Source organism: Scyliorhinus torazame, chromosome 2 (assembly GCF_047496885.1).
Source record: "Scyliorhinus torazame isolate Kashiwa2021f chromosome 2, sScyTor2.1, whole genome shotgun sequence".
Classification (NCBI taxonomy): Eukaryota; Metazoa; Chordata; class Chondrichthyes; order Carcharhiniformes; family Scyliorhinidae; genus Scyliorhinus; species Scyliorhinus torazame.
The window spans coordinates 352,978,247-352,998,144 of record NC_092708.1 but is presented as its reverse complement, the minus strand read 5'-3'; the positions used below and the strand labels follow the sequence as shown (position 1 = coordinate 352,998,144).

Sequence of the window (19,898 nt, the reverse complement as noted above, 5' to 3'; positions counted from 1 at the left end):
GCAGTCATTTGCCTTTGTCATCTGCAGTATGGCTGATCAGGAAACTCTCCCGCTCCTACCACCTGCCATCAGTTGTACTGGAAGGATTTACAGGCCATTTTTGGCCGTGTTATGAATGTACCTTCCATGGTCATCAATTCCTGAAGTCGGAGCTTCTGATCCAGAGATAGGGACACTACCACGGCATCAAAAGACAACCCCCCCCCCCCCCCCCAACAGGTCCCTTGACCCCAAGTAGTGGAGAATAACAAATGATGCGTGATTAAAGAATCTTCATGCAAAACATTGTTCATGTCTTCATCTTAAACTGTAAAAATAACAGGACTATAAGATAATTATGTTTTCAGCACACACTACTTACATAGTTATTGTTAGGAAACCAAAGGTAGTTTAAGGGATTTATATGTGGGGTAAACATTAGAAATAAGATATCATTTTAGGTGGGTTTATTTTAATGTTTCTATGCTTGGAAGGGACCGGTAGTTCGATTCATGCTGGACAAAGGTGTTTGTATGTGTGAGGGTTGGTCTCAATTACAGCTGGGATTCTGTAGTGATAGCGAGCTAAGACGTGGAAAATCAATAGGCCAGCAGAGTGTTGCTTACCAACTCAAGGCCATTATAAGGTAAAATGAAAAACTTCCCTTTGTCCTTAGGTTTTTTTAAACTGAAAGCCAGGGCAGTTGCAGATAGACAGCCAGAGGAGAAACATCTCTTAGATCTGTTTGAAGAAAGAGAAGCTGTACAACGGAGTCTTGTGCAAGAAAGGAAGCTCCAGAGGAACTAAATAAAGGTTGATTCTAGAAACCTTGAAATACAACAAGATACAGTTCAGAAGGAATCAGCTGGTGAGAAACTAGGTTTCTAAAGTAATCATAAAGGTTTTTTAAAGTAATCCAGAAGTTTGGAATGTCTTACTGCAGTCTGCAAAACAAATTTGAAAGTAATTGAGAAGACAGTATTGGCTGGATCTCAGAGTTTGTGTAGAAGCCTTTAAAGCCAACAAATCCTGAAAGGGGTTCGTGTAAAACCCTGGACTGGATTCACTGGTAAAAGTGCAACAGAAGCTCTGTTCACAAGTCTTTTGGAAAACATTTCAGAATGCAAACCATTAATGGAAAGCATGATTATGAGAGAACATTTTAAAGCATGTTCTGGAGATTAGAGTTTAGAAGCTCTTACTGAACAATCATCTGTGGGGGTTCTGGTGAGGCATCCACAGACCCCTTTCTGGAGTTTCAGAAAGTAATGTGTATTTGACCACAATCATCATGTGTGTGTCAAATGGACTTTGTGTCAATGAGATCATTGTACCTTCACTGGCAGATGGAATTTAAAACACAGAAGTGTGAGGTGATGCATTTTAGCAGAGGGGTGGGAGAAGGGGAGGGGGGTAAATTCATATGCATAGATCTTTGAAGGTGACAGAACAAGTTACGAGGGTAGTTAGCAAAGCATATGGGATCTTGTGATTCATAAATGGAGGCATTGAGTACAAAAGTAGGAAAGGTATGCTGAACCGCTATGAAGCTCTGGTTAGACCATACCTAAGAGTATTGTGTCCAGTTCTGGTTACTACGCTTTGGGAAGAATGTGAGGATCCTTGAAAAGGTACAGAGGAGACTTACCAGAATGCTTCCAGGGATGAAGGATTTTAGCTACAAGGTTAGGTTGGAGAAATTAAGGTTGTTCTCCTAGTTACGAAGGAGATTGAGGGTAGATTTGATAAATGGTGTACATAATTGTGACAGGCTTTAATAAGGTAGACAAGGAAAATGTCTTTATTAGCTGATGGTACAAGGACTAAGGGACACAGATTTACGGTTTTAGGCAATACATACAGTGGGAAATGTGAGGAAAAACATTTTTACACATCAAGTGACCTGAAACTCACTGACTAGAGTGCTGGAAGCAGATCAAAGATTTCAAAAGGAAATTGGTTGGCCACTTAAAGGAAATAAGGATGCTGGGTTATGGGGATAGAGCACAGGAATTGGTCTGGAGAGAGCCAGTATGGACTTGTTGGGCCGAATGGCCTCTATACCATAATGGTTCTATGCCACCAATATTGGGTTTAATAAGTAATTTCCAATTCAGTGCTAAATTATGGATTAATTCTTATTTAATTCTAAGTAATAATTTGTAATTTTAAAATTTCAGGTTCAGGGAAGTACTTGGCGGTGGCATCGCACGATAACTTCATAGATATCTACAATATAATGAATAGTAAACGAGTTGGGATCTGCAAAGGAGCTTCCAGCTATATAACACATTTAGACTGGGACAAAAGAGGTACGCATGTCTGTCTGTCTCCAACGCTTTAAGAGAAAAATGTGTAAATACATATATCAGAGCATTTTTTTTCTCTTGGAATTGCTTGTGCTCCACCACTGATCTTCATGAGAAAGCATAAAGCTGGGTTTTCTGCTGCTACTCCAGTGAAGTAGGGCCAACTATGAGGAGATTCCCTTATTTTGTTCCAATTCTAACTAGAATTAAACCCAGGACGTCATTAGGAATAACTAAGAGTAAGACAGATATATTACATTGGCTCAAATCTTCCAGTCGCTTTCATCGCTGTGCCTCGGGACTATGAGGAGGTCCAGACGTACATACTTACAAGGGAAGTTTAACTTTCTGATTGCTGGTTTTACTCTGCACAGACAGACAGTGACAGCGACAGTAGGATCAAATGGTCAAAACCATGGAGACTGAGGCTGTTTGTGCTACCCTAATCCTTGTTTTTACACAAATTCACTTTGGCAAGAATTTTACGTGTGGAGGGTGGGCTCAGGCCTGATCTGGAAGCGATGTCGGACGCACGTCCCAACGTCATCGCGTACTCATGTGACATTTTGGTTGGCAGACATGCTTCAAGCAGACAATTGAGCCCATTTAGGGGCCAAGTGACTGTGTTGACTGTTTGCTTTCACGGTTCGCGGGCATGCCAATTTGCAAGGCGGCCTTTATGTTTAAGCTGCACCCTCCATCCAGGATAGGATGAAAGGTCAGAGTTCAAATAAAATTAACAAATCTATCTAGGGACTTAGGTTTGTGTACAGTTGCGCTGCTTAGACGCCCTTGTATCGTTTTTCAGTGGCTAACACCGATTGGCAGAGATGCTAAATCAATATTTTGCCTCAGTTATCATGGTAGAGGACACTAGGCCCATCCCAATAGTAACAGGTAATGCAAACGTAATAGAAAGGGAGAAACTTAGATCAATCATCATCAATAGGGAAAAAGTGCGAAACAAACGAAGGCAGACAAGTCCTCAGGAGCTGGTGGCCTACATTCGAGGATCTTAAAGGAAGTGACAGTGTAGATAGTGGATCCATTGGCTACAATATTCCAAAATTGCTGCTTTTGCAATGCTCCACCCCCTCCACAACGAGTATGCCGCACACCATCGGGACGGCCTCAGGACGTGGACTAATGCCCTCTCCCGATCCTCCGCCCCCGATGGGCCGAGTTCCCAACGGCATGGGGCGCGTGTGCTATTTTTATTCGGGAACCCGGCGTGGCGACTGCGGTCTGAGTCCAGCGCCGCCACAGCCACGGGCGTTTTACGACGCCAAAATCGTCTCTGAACCCTCACTGATTCCGGGACCCATGCCGAAAACAGCCGGAGAATGGCCGGGTCCATGGGCGCGCATGCGCACGCCGACGACCTGCAGCAGTCGTGCCGTACCAGATGGCACCGGCCATGCGTGGAACTGATCTGTGACCCCCACAGGCCACCCCCCCCACCAGCCCCCCCAGCCCTCGCGGAAGCCCCCCTGGCCAGCAGCACGGATCCCAGCCGAGTGCGGCGGTGCTGGACAGAGTCAGCAGCTGCCACGCCGACTGCTCAGACCACACGTCAACCGTACGGTTGGGAACTCAGCCTATCGGGGGCGGAGCATCACGGGAGGGCCTTCGGATGATGCGCCAACGCCATTCCAACAGCGTCCGGCACGCAACATGATTACTTCCATGGGGACAGAGTATGGCCGACCGGCGTCAATCCAGCGCTGGCCCCGATTTGGGCGTTGGAATGGATTCTCCGCCCGATCGCTGATTACAATATCGGCGTCGGGCAACGAAGAATCCCATCCATGATGTTTAGTGGGCTGTTTGTTTTGTCTTCTCAGTAATCATATGCACTAATCTATCCCTCATGCAGTGAAGTTGAATCTTTGTTGTAATGAACGACCCAATTTTTGAAGAACTGCCATACAGCTTCAAACCTCTACTTTTCTTTACTGATGTCAACACATCAGAAAACTTTTTACCCCATAGGTGCCAAAGTAAACATCTCCTTCGCTCTTTCGGATAAAGGTACCTACCAGTAACCTTTAAGTAAATCCAGTTTGGAAATAAAAGCTGATTTTCTCAATGCAATCCTCCAAACGTGGGATATGATAAGAGTCCGTTCTTATAACTGCATTAACCTTTCTATAGTCCACACACAACCGTTGGGTACCGTCTGGTTTAGGTACCATCACTATGGGTGAGCTCCATTGGCTGCAACCCACTTCAATTATGCCATTTTTAAGCATACTCTCAATCTCTTTGTTAACCTGTGCCAATTTTAACGGGTTAAGTCTATATGGATGTTGTTTGATTGGAACAACATTTCCCACATCCACGTCATGCTTAGCCATTTTAGTACTTCACAATTTATCTCTACAAACTTGCCCACGTGATATCAATAACTCTTTCAGGTCAGTCCGTTTTTCGTCTGGAAGGTAACTCAACAATTGATCCCAATTTTTAAGAACATCCTCATTTTCTAATTTAATTTGAGGTATGTCAAATTCACAGTCATCTGGATTTGGTCCGTCACTTTGAGTTAGAATCATTAAAACCTCCTTTTTCTCTCCTCTTTCAAAGTACCTTTTAAGCATATTCATATGACACACTTGGTGACTCTTCTATCTGGTGTTTTTAAAAAACAAATATTTTTATTCTCCTTTTTCACATTTTCTCCCGCATTTACACCCATCAACAATAAACAATAATCAGCAAGATATGTCAATCCCCATAACAATAACAACAATCCCATCTTCCCACCAACCCCCAAACATCAGCCCGCATGTTTACATAAACAAATAACAAAAAGGAATCCGGGATTGCCCATAGTCACACATTCATTTTAACCGCCTGTACTCGACCCGCCAGTGACAGAGGAAGGCCATCCCACCTTGCCAGATCTGCTTTCACTCTCCCCACCAAACTAGTGATGTTGTACCTGCGAAGCCTCCCCCACTCCCGGGCAACCTGCACCCCCAGATACCTAAAATGAGTCCCTGCCCTACGGAATGGCAGCACCCCCACCCCTGCCCCCACCCCTGGCCGAGACACCACAAAATACACACTCTTGACCAGGTTCGGCTTGTACCCCGAGAAAGACCCAAATACCCGCAGTAGCTCCAATATTCCTCCTATCGACGCACTCGTTTCCGACACATACAGCAGCAAGTCGTCGGCATATAAGGACACCCTATGCTCTATGCCCCCCCGAACTATTCCTTTCCGTACTCCCGAACTTCTCAATGCGATGGCCAACGGCTCAATCGCAAGTGCAAACAGCAGAGGGGACATAGGACAACCCTGTCTCGTCCCACGGTGGAGAGAAAAGTATCTCGAACTGATATTGTTTGTGCGGACACTCGCCTTCGGCTCCTTATATAATAGCTTTACCCAGTTCACAAATCTTGGTCCAATCCCAAACCGCTCCAGCACTGCCATCAGGTACCCCCATTCTACCCGATCAAACGGCTTCTCGGCGTCCAATGCCACAGCTACCTCTGTTTCCTTCCCTTCCGCCGGTGCCATAACGATGTTCAAAACCCTCCTAATGTTCGAAAACAGCTGCCTCCCTTTCACGAACCCCATCTGATCCTCCCCTATCACCTTCGGGAGGCACTCCTCCAACCTACCCGCCAGTACCTTCGCCAACACTTTTGTGTCCACATTCAGAAGTGATATGGGCCGATACGACCCACACTCAGTTGGATCCTTATCTATTTTTAGCAACAGTGAATTCGATGCCTGCCCCAAGGTTTGCGGCAACACCCCCTTGCCTATCGCCTCCTCAAACATCCCCACCATCAGGGGTGCCAACCTATCCTTGAATTTTTTATAATATTCCACCGGAAACCCATCCGGCCCTGCCACATTCCCCGACTGCATCCTCCCAATCGCATCCTTTATCTCCTGCTCCACGATTGCTCCTTCTAATGTAGCCCTGTCTCCCTCCCATAGCCTCGGGTACTCCAACCCATCTAGAAATTCCTGCATCTCACGGTCTCCCCCGGGTGGCTCTGACTTGTACAACCTCTCATAAAACTCCTCAAAAACCTTTTTTTTTTTTTTAAATATTTTTATTAAGGTTTTTTAACAACACAATTTTTTCCCCTTACAAACAATAACCCCCCCCCCCGGTAACAAAATAACGCAAATTCTCCCTGAGCAAGATATATACAAGGCAAGATGGTATATTTACATAGCTTTATACACTGGCTCTTGGCCGCGCGTACCGTTTCCCCCCACCCTCCATGCTATCCCCCGCTCATCCATCCCCTCAAACAGTCTCTCGTTCCCCCCCCCCCCCCCCCCCCCCCAGGGTTGCTGCTGCTGCTAATCGACCTTCTAACGCTCCGCGAGATATTCTAGGAACGGTTGCCTCCGCCTGTAGAACCCCTGTGCAGACCCTCTCAAAGCAAACTTAATTCTCTCCAATTTTATGAACCCCGCCATGTCATTAATCCAGGCCTCCAGGCTAGGGAGCTTCGCCTCCTTCCACAATAGCAAGACCCTTCGCCGGGCTACTAGGGACGCAAAGGCCAGAATTCCGGCCTCTTTCGCCTCCTGCACTCCCGGCTCATCCACTACTCCAAATATTGCTAGCCCCCAGCTTGGCTTGACCCGGACTTTCACCACCTGGGATATTACTCCCGCCACTCCTCTCCAGAACCCCTCCAATGCCGGGCATGACCAAAACATATGGACATGGTTCGCCGGGCTCCCTGAACATCTTTCACATCTATCCTCTACCCCAAAGAACCTACTCAGCCTCGCCCTCGTCAAATGCGCTCTGTGAACCACCTTAAATTGTATCAGACTGAGCCTGGCACACGAGGAGGAGGTATTAACCCTACCCAGGGCGTCGGCCCATAGCCCTTCCTCAATCTCCTCCCCCAGCTCCTCCTCCCATTTACCTTTCAGTTCTTCTACTAGCGCTTCCCCCTCTTCTTTCATCTCTTGGTATATTTCCGACACCTTACCCTCCCCGACCCATACCCCCGAGATCACCCTATCTTGAACTTCTTGTGCCGGGAGCAACGGAAATTCCCTCACCTGTCGCCTCACAAAAGCCCTCACCTGCATATATCTAAATGCATTTCCCGGGGGTAACTCAAATTTCTCCTCCAGTGCCCCTAGGCTCACAAATGTCCCGTCAATGAACAGGTCCCCCATTCTTCCTATCCCCGCCCGATGCCAGCCTTGGAACCCCCCGTCCATCTTCCCCGGGACAAACCGGTGGTTACCCCTGATCGGGGCCCACACCGATGCTCCCATTGCACCCCTATGTCTTCTCCACTGGCCCCAGATCTTTAGTGTTGCCGCCACCACCGGGCTTCTGGTGTATTTTGTCGGCGAGAGCGGCAGCGGTGCCGTTACCAACACCCCCAGGCTCGTTCCTTTACAGGACGCCATCTCCATCCTCTTCCATGCTGCCCCCTCTCCCTCCATAACCCACCTACGGATCATCGCCACATTTGCTGCCCAGTTGTAACTCTCTAGGTTTGGCAAAGCCAACCCTCCTCGGTCCCTGTTGCGTTCCAAGAACCCGCTCCTAACCCTCGGTCTTATTTGCCCACACATACCCCATAATACTCCTACCTACTCTCTTGAAAAAGCCCTTGGTGATCACAATGGGGAGGCACTGAAACACGAACAAAAACCTCGGAAGGACCACCATTTTGACCGACTGCACCCTACCCGCCAACGAGAGCGGGAGCATGTCCCATCTTTTAAAATCCTCCTCCATTTGCTCCACCACCCTCGTCAAATTCAGTTTATGTAGGGCCCCCCAACTTCTGGCTATCTGGATCTCCAGATACCGAAAATTCCTCTACGCCCTCCTCAGCGGTAGGTCCCCAACCCTCTTTCTTGGTCCCCTGCCTGTAATACAAAAAGCTCATTCTTCTCTACATTAAGCTTGTAGCCCGAAAACTCTCCAAACTCCTTCAGAGTCTGCATGACTTCCACCATCCCCTCCATTGGGTCCGCCACGTATAGCAGCAGGTCATCCGCATATAGCGATACCCGATGCTCCTCACCCCCGCGGACTATCCCCCTCCATTTCTGAGACTCCCTAAGTGATATGGCCAAGGGTTCGATCACCAATGCAAACAACAGGGGGGACAGGGGGCACCCCTGTCTCGTCCCTCGGTACAGCCGAAAGTACTCTGACCTCCGCCGGTTTGTCACTACGCTCGCCACCGGGGCGCTGTAAAGGAGCTTAACCCATCTAATGAACCCTCCCCCGAACCCAAACCTGCGCAATACCTCCCAGAGGTACTCCCACTCTACTCGGTCAAAGGCTTTTTCCGTGTCCATAGCTGCCACTATCTCCGCCTCTCCCTCCTCCGATGTCATCGTTATCACGTTTAAGAGCAGCCGCACATTGGTATTTAACTGCCTGCCCTTTACGAATCCCGTTTGGTCCTCGTGAATCACCCCCGGGACACAGTCCTCAATCCTAGTGGCCAGTACCTTCGCCAATAGCTTAGCATCCACATTGAGGAGCGAAATCGGCCTGTACGATCCACACTGCAGTGGATCCTTGTCTCGCTTTAGGATCAGGGAGATTGTCGCCTCCGACATTGTCTGGGGCAGGGTTCCCTCCTCTCTTGCCTCGTTGAAGGTCCTCACTAGTAGCGGGGCCAGCAGGTCCACATATTTTCTGTAGAATTCCACCGGGAACCCGTCCGGCCCCGGGGCCTTCCCCGCCTGCATGCTCCCCAAACCCTTACTCAACTCCTCCAGCCCAATTGGTGCCCCCAAACCAATCGCCTCCTGTGGCAGGGGAATGGGAACCGATGCAGGAAGTTGGAAGGTAGTAAAACAGGGACAGAAATAAAAGGCAGTAAGGGGGAAAGTGTAAGGCAGAGAAGCCATAGTCAAAAATCAAAAAGGGCGACAGTACAAGGTACAGTGACTGAGGGGAGCTCAGTGAATAGGACCAGGAATACTAAAAGAAATAAAACGGGAAGTGAAAACATTAATGGTAAGCGATGCGGCAGGTTGTTACAGGAAGATGTGGGTTCGAGTACAAGGAAAAGTAGGAGAAAGGTTAAGAGGAAATATAACTTAGGAGAGGTTACTGATCGAGGTGTTAAGATTCAGAACAGAGGTAAAAAAGCCAACATAAGTGTACTTTACCTGAATGCTCGTAGTATTCGGAATAAGGTAAATGAGTTGATGGCGCAAATCATCGTGAATGACTATGATTTAGTGGCCATTACTGAAACATGGTTAAAGGATGATCACGACTGGGAGTTAAATATCCGAGGGTATCAAACTTTTCGGAAGGACAGAGTGGATGGTAAGGGAGGTGGTGTAGCTCTGTTATTTAAGGATGACATCCGGGCAACAGTAAGGGATGACATCGGTGCTATGGAGGATAAGGTTGAAACCATTTGGGTGGAAATCAGGAATAGTAAGGCGAAAAAGTCACTGATAGGAGTAATCTATAGGCCACCAAATAGTAACATTATGGTGGGGCAGGCAATAAACAAAGAAATAACAGATGCATGTAGAAATGGTACAGCATTTATCATGGGGGATTTTATTTTTTTTCCCTTTTTAAAAAAAATATATTTTATTGAAATTTTTTTCCCTGAGCAACATTTTTCCCGCTTACAAAACAAGCGAAACGATAACAGTAACAAAACACAAATTTTTTAACTTTTTAACAATAATAATAATAATAATATACAAGTAACAAAACCTCGTACTCTATTGACCTATACTCAACTGAGCCTCCTCCCCCCTGGGTTGCTGCTGCTGGTCATCCGTCTTCCCTCTAACGTTCCCCTAGGTAGTCGAGAAATGGCTGCCACCGCCTGGTGAACCCTTGAGCCGATCCTCTCAGGGCAAACTTCCTCTGCTCCGGTTTTATGAACCCTGTCATATCGTTTATCCAGGCCTCCAGTCCGGGGGGTTTCGCTTCCTTCCACATGAGTAAAATCCTACGCCAGGCTACTAGGGACGCAAAGGCCACGACATCGGCCTCTTTCGCCTCCTGCACTCCCGGCTCTTCCACAACTCCAAATAGAGCTAACCCCCAGCCTGGTTTGACCCGGGCCTTCACCACCTGTGAAATCACTCCCGTCACTCCCTTCCAATACCCTTCCAGTGCCGGGCACGCCCAAAACATATGTGCGTGGTTTGCCGGGCTCCCGCCACACCTCCCACATTTGTCCTCCACTCCAAAGAACCTGCTCAATCTTGCCCCCGTTATGTGTGCTCTATGTCACACCTTAAATTGAATCAGGCTAAGCCTGGCGCATGAGGAAGAGGAATTTACCCTGCTTAGGGCATCAGCCCACATACCCTCCTCTATCTCCTCCCCTAATTCTTCTTCCCACTTTCTTTTTAGTTCGCCCACCGACTCCTCCCCCTCTTCCCTCATCTCACTATAAATCTCTGACACCTTGCCCTCTCCGACCCACACCCCTGAAAGCACCCTGTCCTGTATCCCCTGTGTCGGGAGCCGCGGAAATTCCCTCACCTGTTGTCTAGTAAATGCCCTCACCTGCATATATCTCAAGAAATTCCCCCGGGAATTTTCCTCCAGTGCTCCCAAGCTTGCAAAAGTCCCATCTATGAATAAATCTCCCACCTTCCTAATTCCCAACTGGTACCAGCTTTGAAATCCTCCATCCATTCTTCCTGGGGCAAACCTATGGTTGTTCCTGATAGGGGACCCCACCAGGGCTCCCCGCACCCCTCTCTGTCGCCTCCACTGTCCCCATATGTTCAGTGTTGCCACCACCACCGGGTTCATGGTGTACTTTTTCGGTGAGAACGGTAGCGGCGCCGTCACCAGCGCCTCTAGACTCGTCCCTTTACAGGACCTTCTCTCCAGCCTTTTCCACGCCGCTCCCTCACCCTCCATCATCCATCTACGTATCATTGCCACATTGGCGGCCCAATAATAATCTCCCAAGATCGGTAGTGCCAGTCCTCCTCTGTCCCTACTGCGCTGAAGGAACCCCCTCCTTACTCTCGGAACTTTCCCTGCCCATACAAAGCTCGTAATGCTCCTATCTATTTTATTAAAAAAGGTCCTGGTGATTAAAATAGGGAGACATTGAAATACAAATAAGAACCTCGGGAGGACCATCATCTTAATTGCTTGCACCCTGCCCGCCAGCGATAAAGGCTGCATGTCCCACCTCTTAAAGTCCTCCTCCATTTGTTCTACCAGCCGTGTCAGATTAAGTCTGTGCATGGTTCCCCAGCTCCTAGCGATCTGAATCCCCAAGTATCAGAAGTTTCTTTCCACTTTCCTTAGCGGTAAGCCTTCTATCTCTCTACTCTGGTCCCCTGGATGTATCACATATAATTCACTCTTCCCCATGTTTAACCTATACCCCGAAAATTCCCCGAACCTCCTCAAGATTCGCATAACCTCTATCATCCCCCCCGCTGGGTCCGACACGTATAGCAATAGGTCATCCGCGTATAACGAGACTCGGTGTTCTTCTCCCCCTCTAGTCACCCCTCTCCATTTCCTGGAGTCTCTCAGCGCCATGGCCAGAGGTTTAATTGCCAGCGCAAACAACAATGGAGACAGCGGGCATCCCTGTCTTGTTCCCCTATATAATCGGAAATACTCCGATCTATGTCGACCTGTAACTACGCTTGCCGTCGGTGCCCCATAAAGTAGTCTAACCCAGCGAATAAATCCGTTCCCAAACCTCCTTAACACTTCCCATAAATACTCCCACTCCACCCTATCAAATGCCTTCTCTGCGTCCATTACCGCCACTATCTCTGCCTCCCCCTCCACTGAGGGCATCATTATCACCCCTAATAGCCGTCGCACGTTAACATTCAATTGTCTCCCTTTTATGAACCCTGTCTGGTCTTCGTGCACCACCCCTGGGACACAGTCCTCTATCCTCGATGCCAGCACCTTTGCTAGCAGTTTGGCGTCCACGTTCAATAGTGAAATAGGTCTATAGGACCCACACTGCATCGGATCTTTGTCCCTCTTCAAAATTAGCGATATCGTCGCCTCCGACATTGTCGGGGGTAGTGTCCCCCCTTCCCTGGCCTCATTGAACGTCCTCGCCAATAACGGGGCCAACAAGTCCACATATTTTCTGTAGAATTCCACCGGGAACCCGTCCGGCCCCGGGGCCTTCCCTGCTTGCATGCTTCCCAGTCCCTTAATAACCTCGTCCACCTCAATCGGCGCCCCCAGGCCTGCCACCGCCTGCTCCTCCACTTTCGGGAACCTCAACTGGTCCAGGAACTGCCGCATCCCCTCCTCCCCCTCTGGGGGCTGAGACCTATACAGTTCTTCATAAAAGGTCTTAAACACCTCATTTATCTTTCCTGCCCTTCGCACAGTGTCTCCCCTTTCATCCCTAATTCCTCCTATCTCCCTCGCTGCTGCCCTCTTTCGCAGTTGGTGCGCCAACAGGCGACTAGCCTTTTCCCCATATTCATACCTCCTCCCCTGTGCCTTCCTCCACAGTACCTCCGCCTTTCTGGTGGTCAGAAGGTCAAACTCGGTCTGGAGTCGTCTCCTCTCCCTGTACAGCTCCTCCTCCGGGGTCTCTGCAAATTCCCTGTCCACCCTTAAAATCTCCCCCAGTAATCTATCCCTTTCCTTGGCCTCTGTTTTCCTTTTGTGGGCCCCAATAGAAATCAGCTCTCCTCTGACCACCGCTTTTAGTGCTTCTCAGACCACTCCCACAGGGACCTCGCCGTCGTCATTGATCTCCAGGTATCTCTCGATACACCCCCTCACTCTTGCACACACTCCTTCATCCGCCATCAGTCCCACATCTAATCGCCAGAGTGTTCTCTGCTCCCTGTCCTCTCCTACTTCCAGGTCCACCCAATGTGGGGCATGATCCGAAACCGCTATGGCTGAGTATTCAGCTTCTTCCACCCTAGAGATCAACGACCTTCCTAAAACAAAAAAATCTATCCGGGAGTACACTTTATGGACGTGGGAGAAGAAGGAATACTCCCTAGCCCTGGGTCTAAGAAATCGCCATGGATCCACTCCCCCCATTTGGTCCATAAACCCCTTAAGTACCTTGGCCGCTGCCGGCCTCCTTCCAGTCCTTGAGCTGGATCTATCTAGCCCCGGGTCCAGCACCGTATTGAAGTCCCCTCCTAAAATCAAATTTCCTGCCTCCAGGTCCGGAATACGCCCCAACATCCGTCTCATGAACCCCGCATCGTCCCAATTTGGGGCATACACATTAACCAACACGACCTCCATTCCCTCCAGCCTACCACTCACCATTACATATCTACCTCCACTATCTGCTACGATGTTCTTTGCTTCAAATGCTACCCGTTTCCCCACCAAAATGGCCACCCCTCTGTTCTTTGCGTCCAGTCCTGAGTGGAACACCTGTCCCACCCATCCTTTCCTTAGCTTAACTTGGTCCGCCACCTTTAGGTGCGTCTCTTGGAGCATAACCACGTCTGCCCTTAGTCCTTTCAAATGCGCGAGCGCTCGGGCCCTTTTTATCGGTCCATTCAGGCCTCTCACGTTCCACGTGATCAGCCTCACTGGGGGGCTACCTGCCCCCCTCCCGTGTCGACTAGCCATTACCTTCTCTAGGCTAGTCCCATATCCCGCCTCCGCGCTCCCGCTCGCTCCCCCAGCGTCGCATTCCGCCCCCGACCACCCTCTCTTTAGCCATTTCCTTTTGGATTTCCGCAGCAGCAACCCAGTTGTGTCCCCCCCCCCGTCCCCCCCGCTAGATCCCTTTCTAGCTTGATTGCTCCCCCCATATCACTTCCGTAAGTCAGCTGACTTCAGCTGACCCCGGCTACTCCTGCTCGCTCCTCGGCCCCCCCCCCGGTGTGAGGGAACTCCCATCCGCCTTGCGCCTGTTTTCCCGCCTTATTCTTTCTGGCGCGGGAACATCCCTTTACCTGACCCGCCTCTTATGGCGCAGCTCCCTTTCCCCTCCCCCTCTCCTTCCCCATTCTCTGACTATGTCCCGCCTCTCCCCCCTCACCGGCGCCCACATTTCCCCAGTGTCCCCCTCCTTCCCTGTTTACTTCTCGATTAACTTTCACCATCCCATTAACAAAAACAATAATAACAACAATAACAGTTCCCTGCAGCATCAGTCCCTCAGTTCCAGTCCAGTTTCTCTTCATTGATGAAGGACCATGCTTCCTCCGCCGTCTCGAAATAATAGTGTCTCTCCTGATGCGTGACCCATAGTCTTGCCGGCTGCAGCATCCCAAACTTCACCTTCCTTTTGTGCAAAACCTCTTTGGCTCGGTTGAAGCTCGCCCTCCTTCTCGTCACCTCCGCACTACAATCCTGGTAGATCCTTACCACCGCATTCTCCCATCTGCTACTCCGCACCTTTTTAGCCCATCTCAGGACCTCTTCTCTGTCCTTAAGGCGGTAGAATCGCACGACTATCGCCCTCGGTGGTTCTCCCGCTTTTGGTCTTCTCGCTGGGATCCGATTTGCCCACTCCTCCTCCATGGGGCCCGCAGGGGCCTCAGCACCCATCAGTGAGCTCAGCATCTTACTTGCGTACGCTCCACAGTCCACTCCTTCCACACCCTCCGTGAGACCTAGTATCCGAAGGTTCTTCCTTCGCGCTCCATTTTCAAGGGCCTCAATCCTATCAGCACACTTTTTATGAAGTGCCTCGTGCGTCTGAGTCTTGACCGCCAGGCCCAAGGCCTCGTCCTCAATACCTGATACCTTCTGCTCCACCACGCGAAGTTCAGTCTCCTGGGTCTTTAAAGTCTCTTTAAGCCCCTCAATTGCCTGTAACAACGGGGTCATTACCTCCTTCTTCAGCAGGTCCACGCACCGTCTCACCACCTCGTCCTGCTCAGGCCCCCATGTCACCTGTGGTTTCTCCGCCGCCATTTTGTTCCACTCCCTCTGACCTTCTGGCTGCAGATTCTTCGGGCTGCAGCCGCCGCCGCCGGTTTTTCCCTCCGTCGTTCGGGTGGGGACTCCCTTCCCTCGCGCCTCGCACCGGGTTTACGGCCGTCCAAGTCCCCGTTGGGGCTCTTAAAAGAGCCCGAAGTTCCGTCGGAGCTGGAGCCGCCGAAACGTGCGGCTAGCTCATCCCTGCCGCAACCGGAAGCCCATCATGGGGGATTTTAATCTACATGTTGATTGGTTTAACCAGGTCGATCAAGGCAGCCATGAGGAGGAGTTTATAGAATGTATCCGCGATAGTTTCCTAGAACAGTATGTAATGGAACCTACGAGGGAACAAGCGGTCCTAGATCTGGTCCTGTGTAATGAGACAGGATTGATTCAGGATCTCAGAGTTAGGGATCCTCTCGGAAGGAGCGATCACAATATGGTGGAATTTAAAATACAGATGGAGGGTGAGAAGGTAAAATCAAGCACTAGTGTTTTGTGCTTAAACAAAGGAGATTACAATGGGATGAGAGAAGAACTAGCTAAGGTAGACTGGGAGCAAAGACTTTATAGTGAAACAGTTGAGGAACAGTGGAGAACCTTCCAAGTGATTTTTCACAGTGCTCAGCAAAGGTTTATACCAACAAAAAGGAAGGACGGTAAAAAGAGGGAAAATCGACCGTGTATATCTAAGGAAATAAGGGAGAGTATCAAATTGAAGGAAAAAACATACAAAGTAGCAAAGATCAGTGGGCGACTAGAGGACTGGGAAATCTTTAGGGGGCAACAGAAAGCTACTAAAAAAGCTATAAAGAAGAGTAAGATAGATTATGAGAGTAAACTTGCTCAGAATATAAAAACAGATAGTAAAAGTTTCTACAAATAAATAAAACAAAAAAGAGTGGCTAAGGTAAATATTGGTCCTTTAGAGGATGAGAAGGGAGATTTAATAATGGGAGATGAGGAAATGGCTGAGGAACTGAACAGGTTTTTTGGGTCGGTCTTCACAGTAGAAGACACAAATAACATGCCAGTGACTGATGGAAATGAGGCTATGACAGGTGAGGACCTTGAGAGGATTGATATCACCAAGGAGGTAGTGATGGGCAAGCTAATGGGGCTAAAGGTAGACAAGTCTCCTGGCCCTGATGGAATGCATCCCAGAGTGCGAAAAGAGATGGCTAGGGAAATGCACTAGTGATGATTTTACCAAAATTCACTAGACTCTGGGGTGGTCCCGGCGGATTGGAAATTAGCAAACGTGACACCACTGTTTAAAAAAGGAGGTAGGCAGAAAGCGGGTAATTATAGGCCAGTGAGCTTAACTTCGGTAGTTGGGAAGATGCTGGAATCTATCATCAAGGAAGAAATAGCGAAGCATCTGGATGGAAATTGTCCCATTGGACAGACGCAGCATGGGTTCATAAAGGGCAGGTCGTGCCTAACTAATTTAGTGGAATTTTTTGAGGACATTAACAGTGCGGTAGATAACGGGGAGCCAATGGATGTGGTATATCTGGATTTCCAGAAAGCCTTTGACAAGGTGCCACACAAAAGGTTGTTGCATAAGATAAAGATGCATGGCATTAAGGGGAAAGTAGTAGCATGGATAGAGGATTGGTTAATTAATAGAAAGCAAAGAGTGGGGATTAATGGGTGTTTCTCTGGTTGGCAATCAGTAGCTAGTGGTGTCCCTCAGGGATCAGTGTTGGGCCCACAACTGTTCACAATTTACATAGATGATTTGGAGTTGGGGACCAAGGGCAATGTGTCCAAGTTTGCAGACGACACTAAGATAAGTGGTAAAGCAAAAAGTGCAGAGGATACTGGGAGTCTGCAGAGGGATTTGGATAGGCTAAGTGAATGGGCTAGGGTCTGGCAGATGGAATACAATGTTGACAAATGTGAGGTTATCCATTTTGGTAAGAATAACAGCAAAAGGGATTATTATTTAAATGATAAAATATTAAAACATGCTGCTGTGCAGAGAGATCTGGGTGTGCTAGTGCATGAGTCGCAGAAAGTTGGTTTTCAGGTGCAACAGGTGATTAAGAAGGCAAATGGAATTTTGTCCTTCATTGCTAGAGGGATGGAGTTTAAGACTAGGGAGGTTCTGCTGCAATTGTATAAGGTGTTAGTGAGGCCACACCTGGAGTATTGTGTTCAGTTTTGGTCTCCTTACTTGAGAAAGGACGTACTGGCACTGGAGGGTGTGCAGAGGAGATTCACTAGGTTAATCCCAGAGCTGAAGGGGTTGGATTACGAGGGGAGGTTGAGTAGACTGGGACTGTACTCGTTGGAATTTAGAAGGATGAGGGGGGATCTTCTAGAAACATATAAGATTATGAAGGGAATAGATAGGATAGATGCGGGCAGGTTGTTTCCACTGGCGGGTGAAAGCAGAACTAGGGGGCATAGCCTCAAAATAAGGGGAAGTAGATTTAGGACTGAGTTTAGGAGGAACTTCTTCACCCAAAGGGTTGTGAATCTATGGAATTCCTTGCCCAGTGAAGCAGTAGAGGCTCCTTCATTAAATGTTTTTAAGATAAAGATAGATAGTTTTTTGAAGAATAAAGGGATTAAGGGTTATGGTGTTCGGGCCGGAAAGTGGTGCTGAGTCCACAAAAGATCAGCCATGATCTCATTGAATGGCGGAGCAGGCCCGAGGGGCCAGCTGGCCTACTCCTGCTCCTCGTTCTTATGTTCTTATGTTCCTGCTCCTCCACCCTCGGGAACCCCAGCTGGTCCAGGAATCGCCTCATCCCCCCTTCCCCCCCCCTGGGGGCTGGGATCTGTACAGCTCTTCATAGACGTCCTTAAATACCTTATTTATTTTCGTTGCACTTCGAACCGTGGCTCCCCTTCCATCTTTGATTCCCCCTATTTCCCTCGCTGCCGCCCTCTTACGGAGCTGGTGCGCCAGCATCCGACTAGCCTTTTCCCCGTACTCGTAAGTCGCCCCTTGCGCCTTCCTCCACTGTGCCTCCGCCTTGCCCGTGGTCAGCAGATCAAACTCCGTCTGGAGCCGTCGCCTTTCCCCAAGTAATCTTTCCTCCGGGGCCTCTGCGTATTTCCTGTCCGCCCGCAAGATCTCCCCCACTAGCCTCTCCCTTTCCATTCCCTCTATCTTCTCCCTATGAGCCCTGATGGAGATCAGCTCTCCCCTGATCACCGCCTTCAACGCCTCCCATACCACCCCCACTCGCACCTCCCCGTTGTCGTTGGCCTCCAAGTACCTTTCAATACACCCCCTCACCTTCCCACACACCACCTCATCGGCCAGGAGTCCCACATGCAGCCGCCACAGCGGGCGTTGGTCCCTCTCTTCTCCCAGCTCCAGTTCCACCCAGTGCGGGGCATGGTCCGAAACGGCTATGGCCGAATACTCCGTCCCCCCCCACTCTCGGGATGAGCGCCCTGCCCAGAACAAAGAAATCTATCCGGGAGTAAGCCTTATGTACGTGGGAGAAAAAGAAAATTCCCTGGCCTGCGGTCTTGCAAACCTCCATGGGTCCACTCCCCCCATCTGATCCATAAACCCCCTAAGTACCTTGGCCGCCGCCGGCCTCCTTCCCGTCCTTGATCTGGTGCGGTCCAGTGCTGGGTCCAGCACCGTATTGAAGTCCCCTCCCATTATTAGTCCTCCTACCTCCAGGTCCGGAATGCGTCCCAACATACGCTTCATGAATCCAGCATCATCCCAGTTCGGGGTGTATACATTTACCAACACCACCCATGTCCCTTGCAACCTACCACTCACCATCACATATCTTCCTCCATTATCCGCTACGATAGTCTTGGCCTCAAATGACACATGCTTTCCCACCAGAATTGCCACCACTCTATTTTTTGCGTCCAATCCCGAGTGAAATACCTGTCCTACCCATCCCTTTCTTAACCTGACCTGGTCCGCCACCTTCAGGTGTGTCTCTTGGAGCATTGCCACATCTGCCTTCAGTCCCTTCAAGTGCGCGAACACTCGAGCCCGCTTCACCGGCCCATTCAGGCCCCTCACGTTCCACGTTATCAGCCGGATTGGAGGGACTCTCACCCCCCCCCCCCCCCCCCCCCCCCCGCGCCGACTAGCCATCTCCTTTTCTGGGCCAGTCCCTTGTCCGCGTCTCCCTCACTCTCCAGTCCCCCCAGCTGGGGGACCCCCGTCCCAGCCACCTCTTCTGTGTCCCGTTCTCTTTCGGCCAGTGCAGCAGCAACCCTTCCCCCCCCCCCCCCCCCCCCCCCCACCCCCCGCTAGATCCCCGTCTAGCTTTTTTACTCCCCCCATATCCCTCCCGTAAGTCAGCTGACACCTGCTGACCCCGGCTTCCCCTGCCATCCCTTTAACCCCCCCGTGTGGGAATCTCCCAATCAATGTACATTCCTTTGTTCCCCTTCCCGCCCTTTTTTTTTTTTTTTGCCGCGCGCGGGAAAGACAACCCCGCGCTTCCCAAAGCCTGCCCCGCCCCCATGGCGCTGCTCCTGTCATGGCCTTGTCCCTCTCCCCCAGCCCATATCCTTTCCTGCGCATGGTTGACCCCCTATGTACAACAACCATCATACTTCACCCCTCAAACACCCCCCTCCCACACAAACTCTCAATTAGAGTCCAATTTTTCAGCTAATATAAAGGTCCACGCCTCTTCGGGCGTTTCGAAGTAGTGGTGTTGGCCATTATGTGTATCCCACAGTCGCGCTGGCTGCAGCATTCCAAATTTCACCCCTTTCCGGTGCAGCACCGCTTT

The 19,898-nt window shown here is 49.7% G+C and overlaps 1 protein-coding gene across 6 annotated transcripts in view; it reads left to right on the top strand.

Moving 5' to 3' along the window:
- LOC140403495 (echinoderm microtubule-associated protein-like 5) overlaps window positions 1–19,898 on the top strand; it is a 415,808-nt gene that overhangs the window by 251,439 nt on the left and 144,471 nt on the right. For all 6 annotated transcript variants that reach the window (XM_072491458.1, XM_072491449.1, XM_072491467.1 and 3 more), the window contains one exon: window positions 2,160–2,291. In XM_072491458.1, coding sequence (XP_072347559.1) covers window positions 2,160–2,291 — 132 coding nt within the window. The remainder of the gene's footprint in view (window positions 1–2,159; window positions 2,292–19,898) is intronic.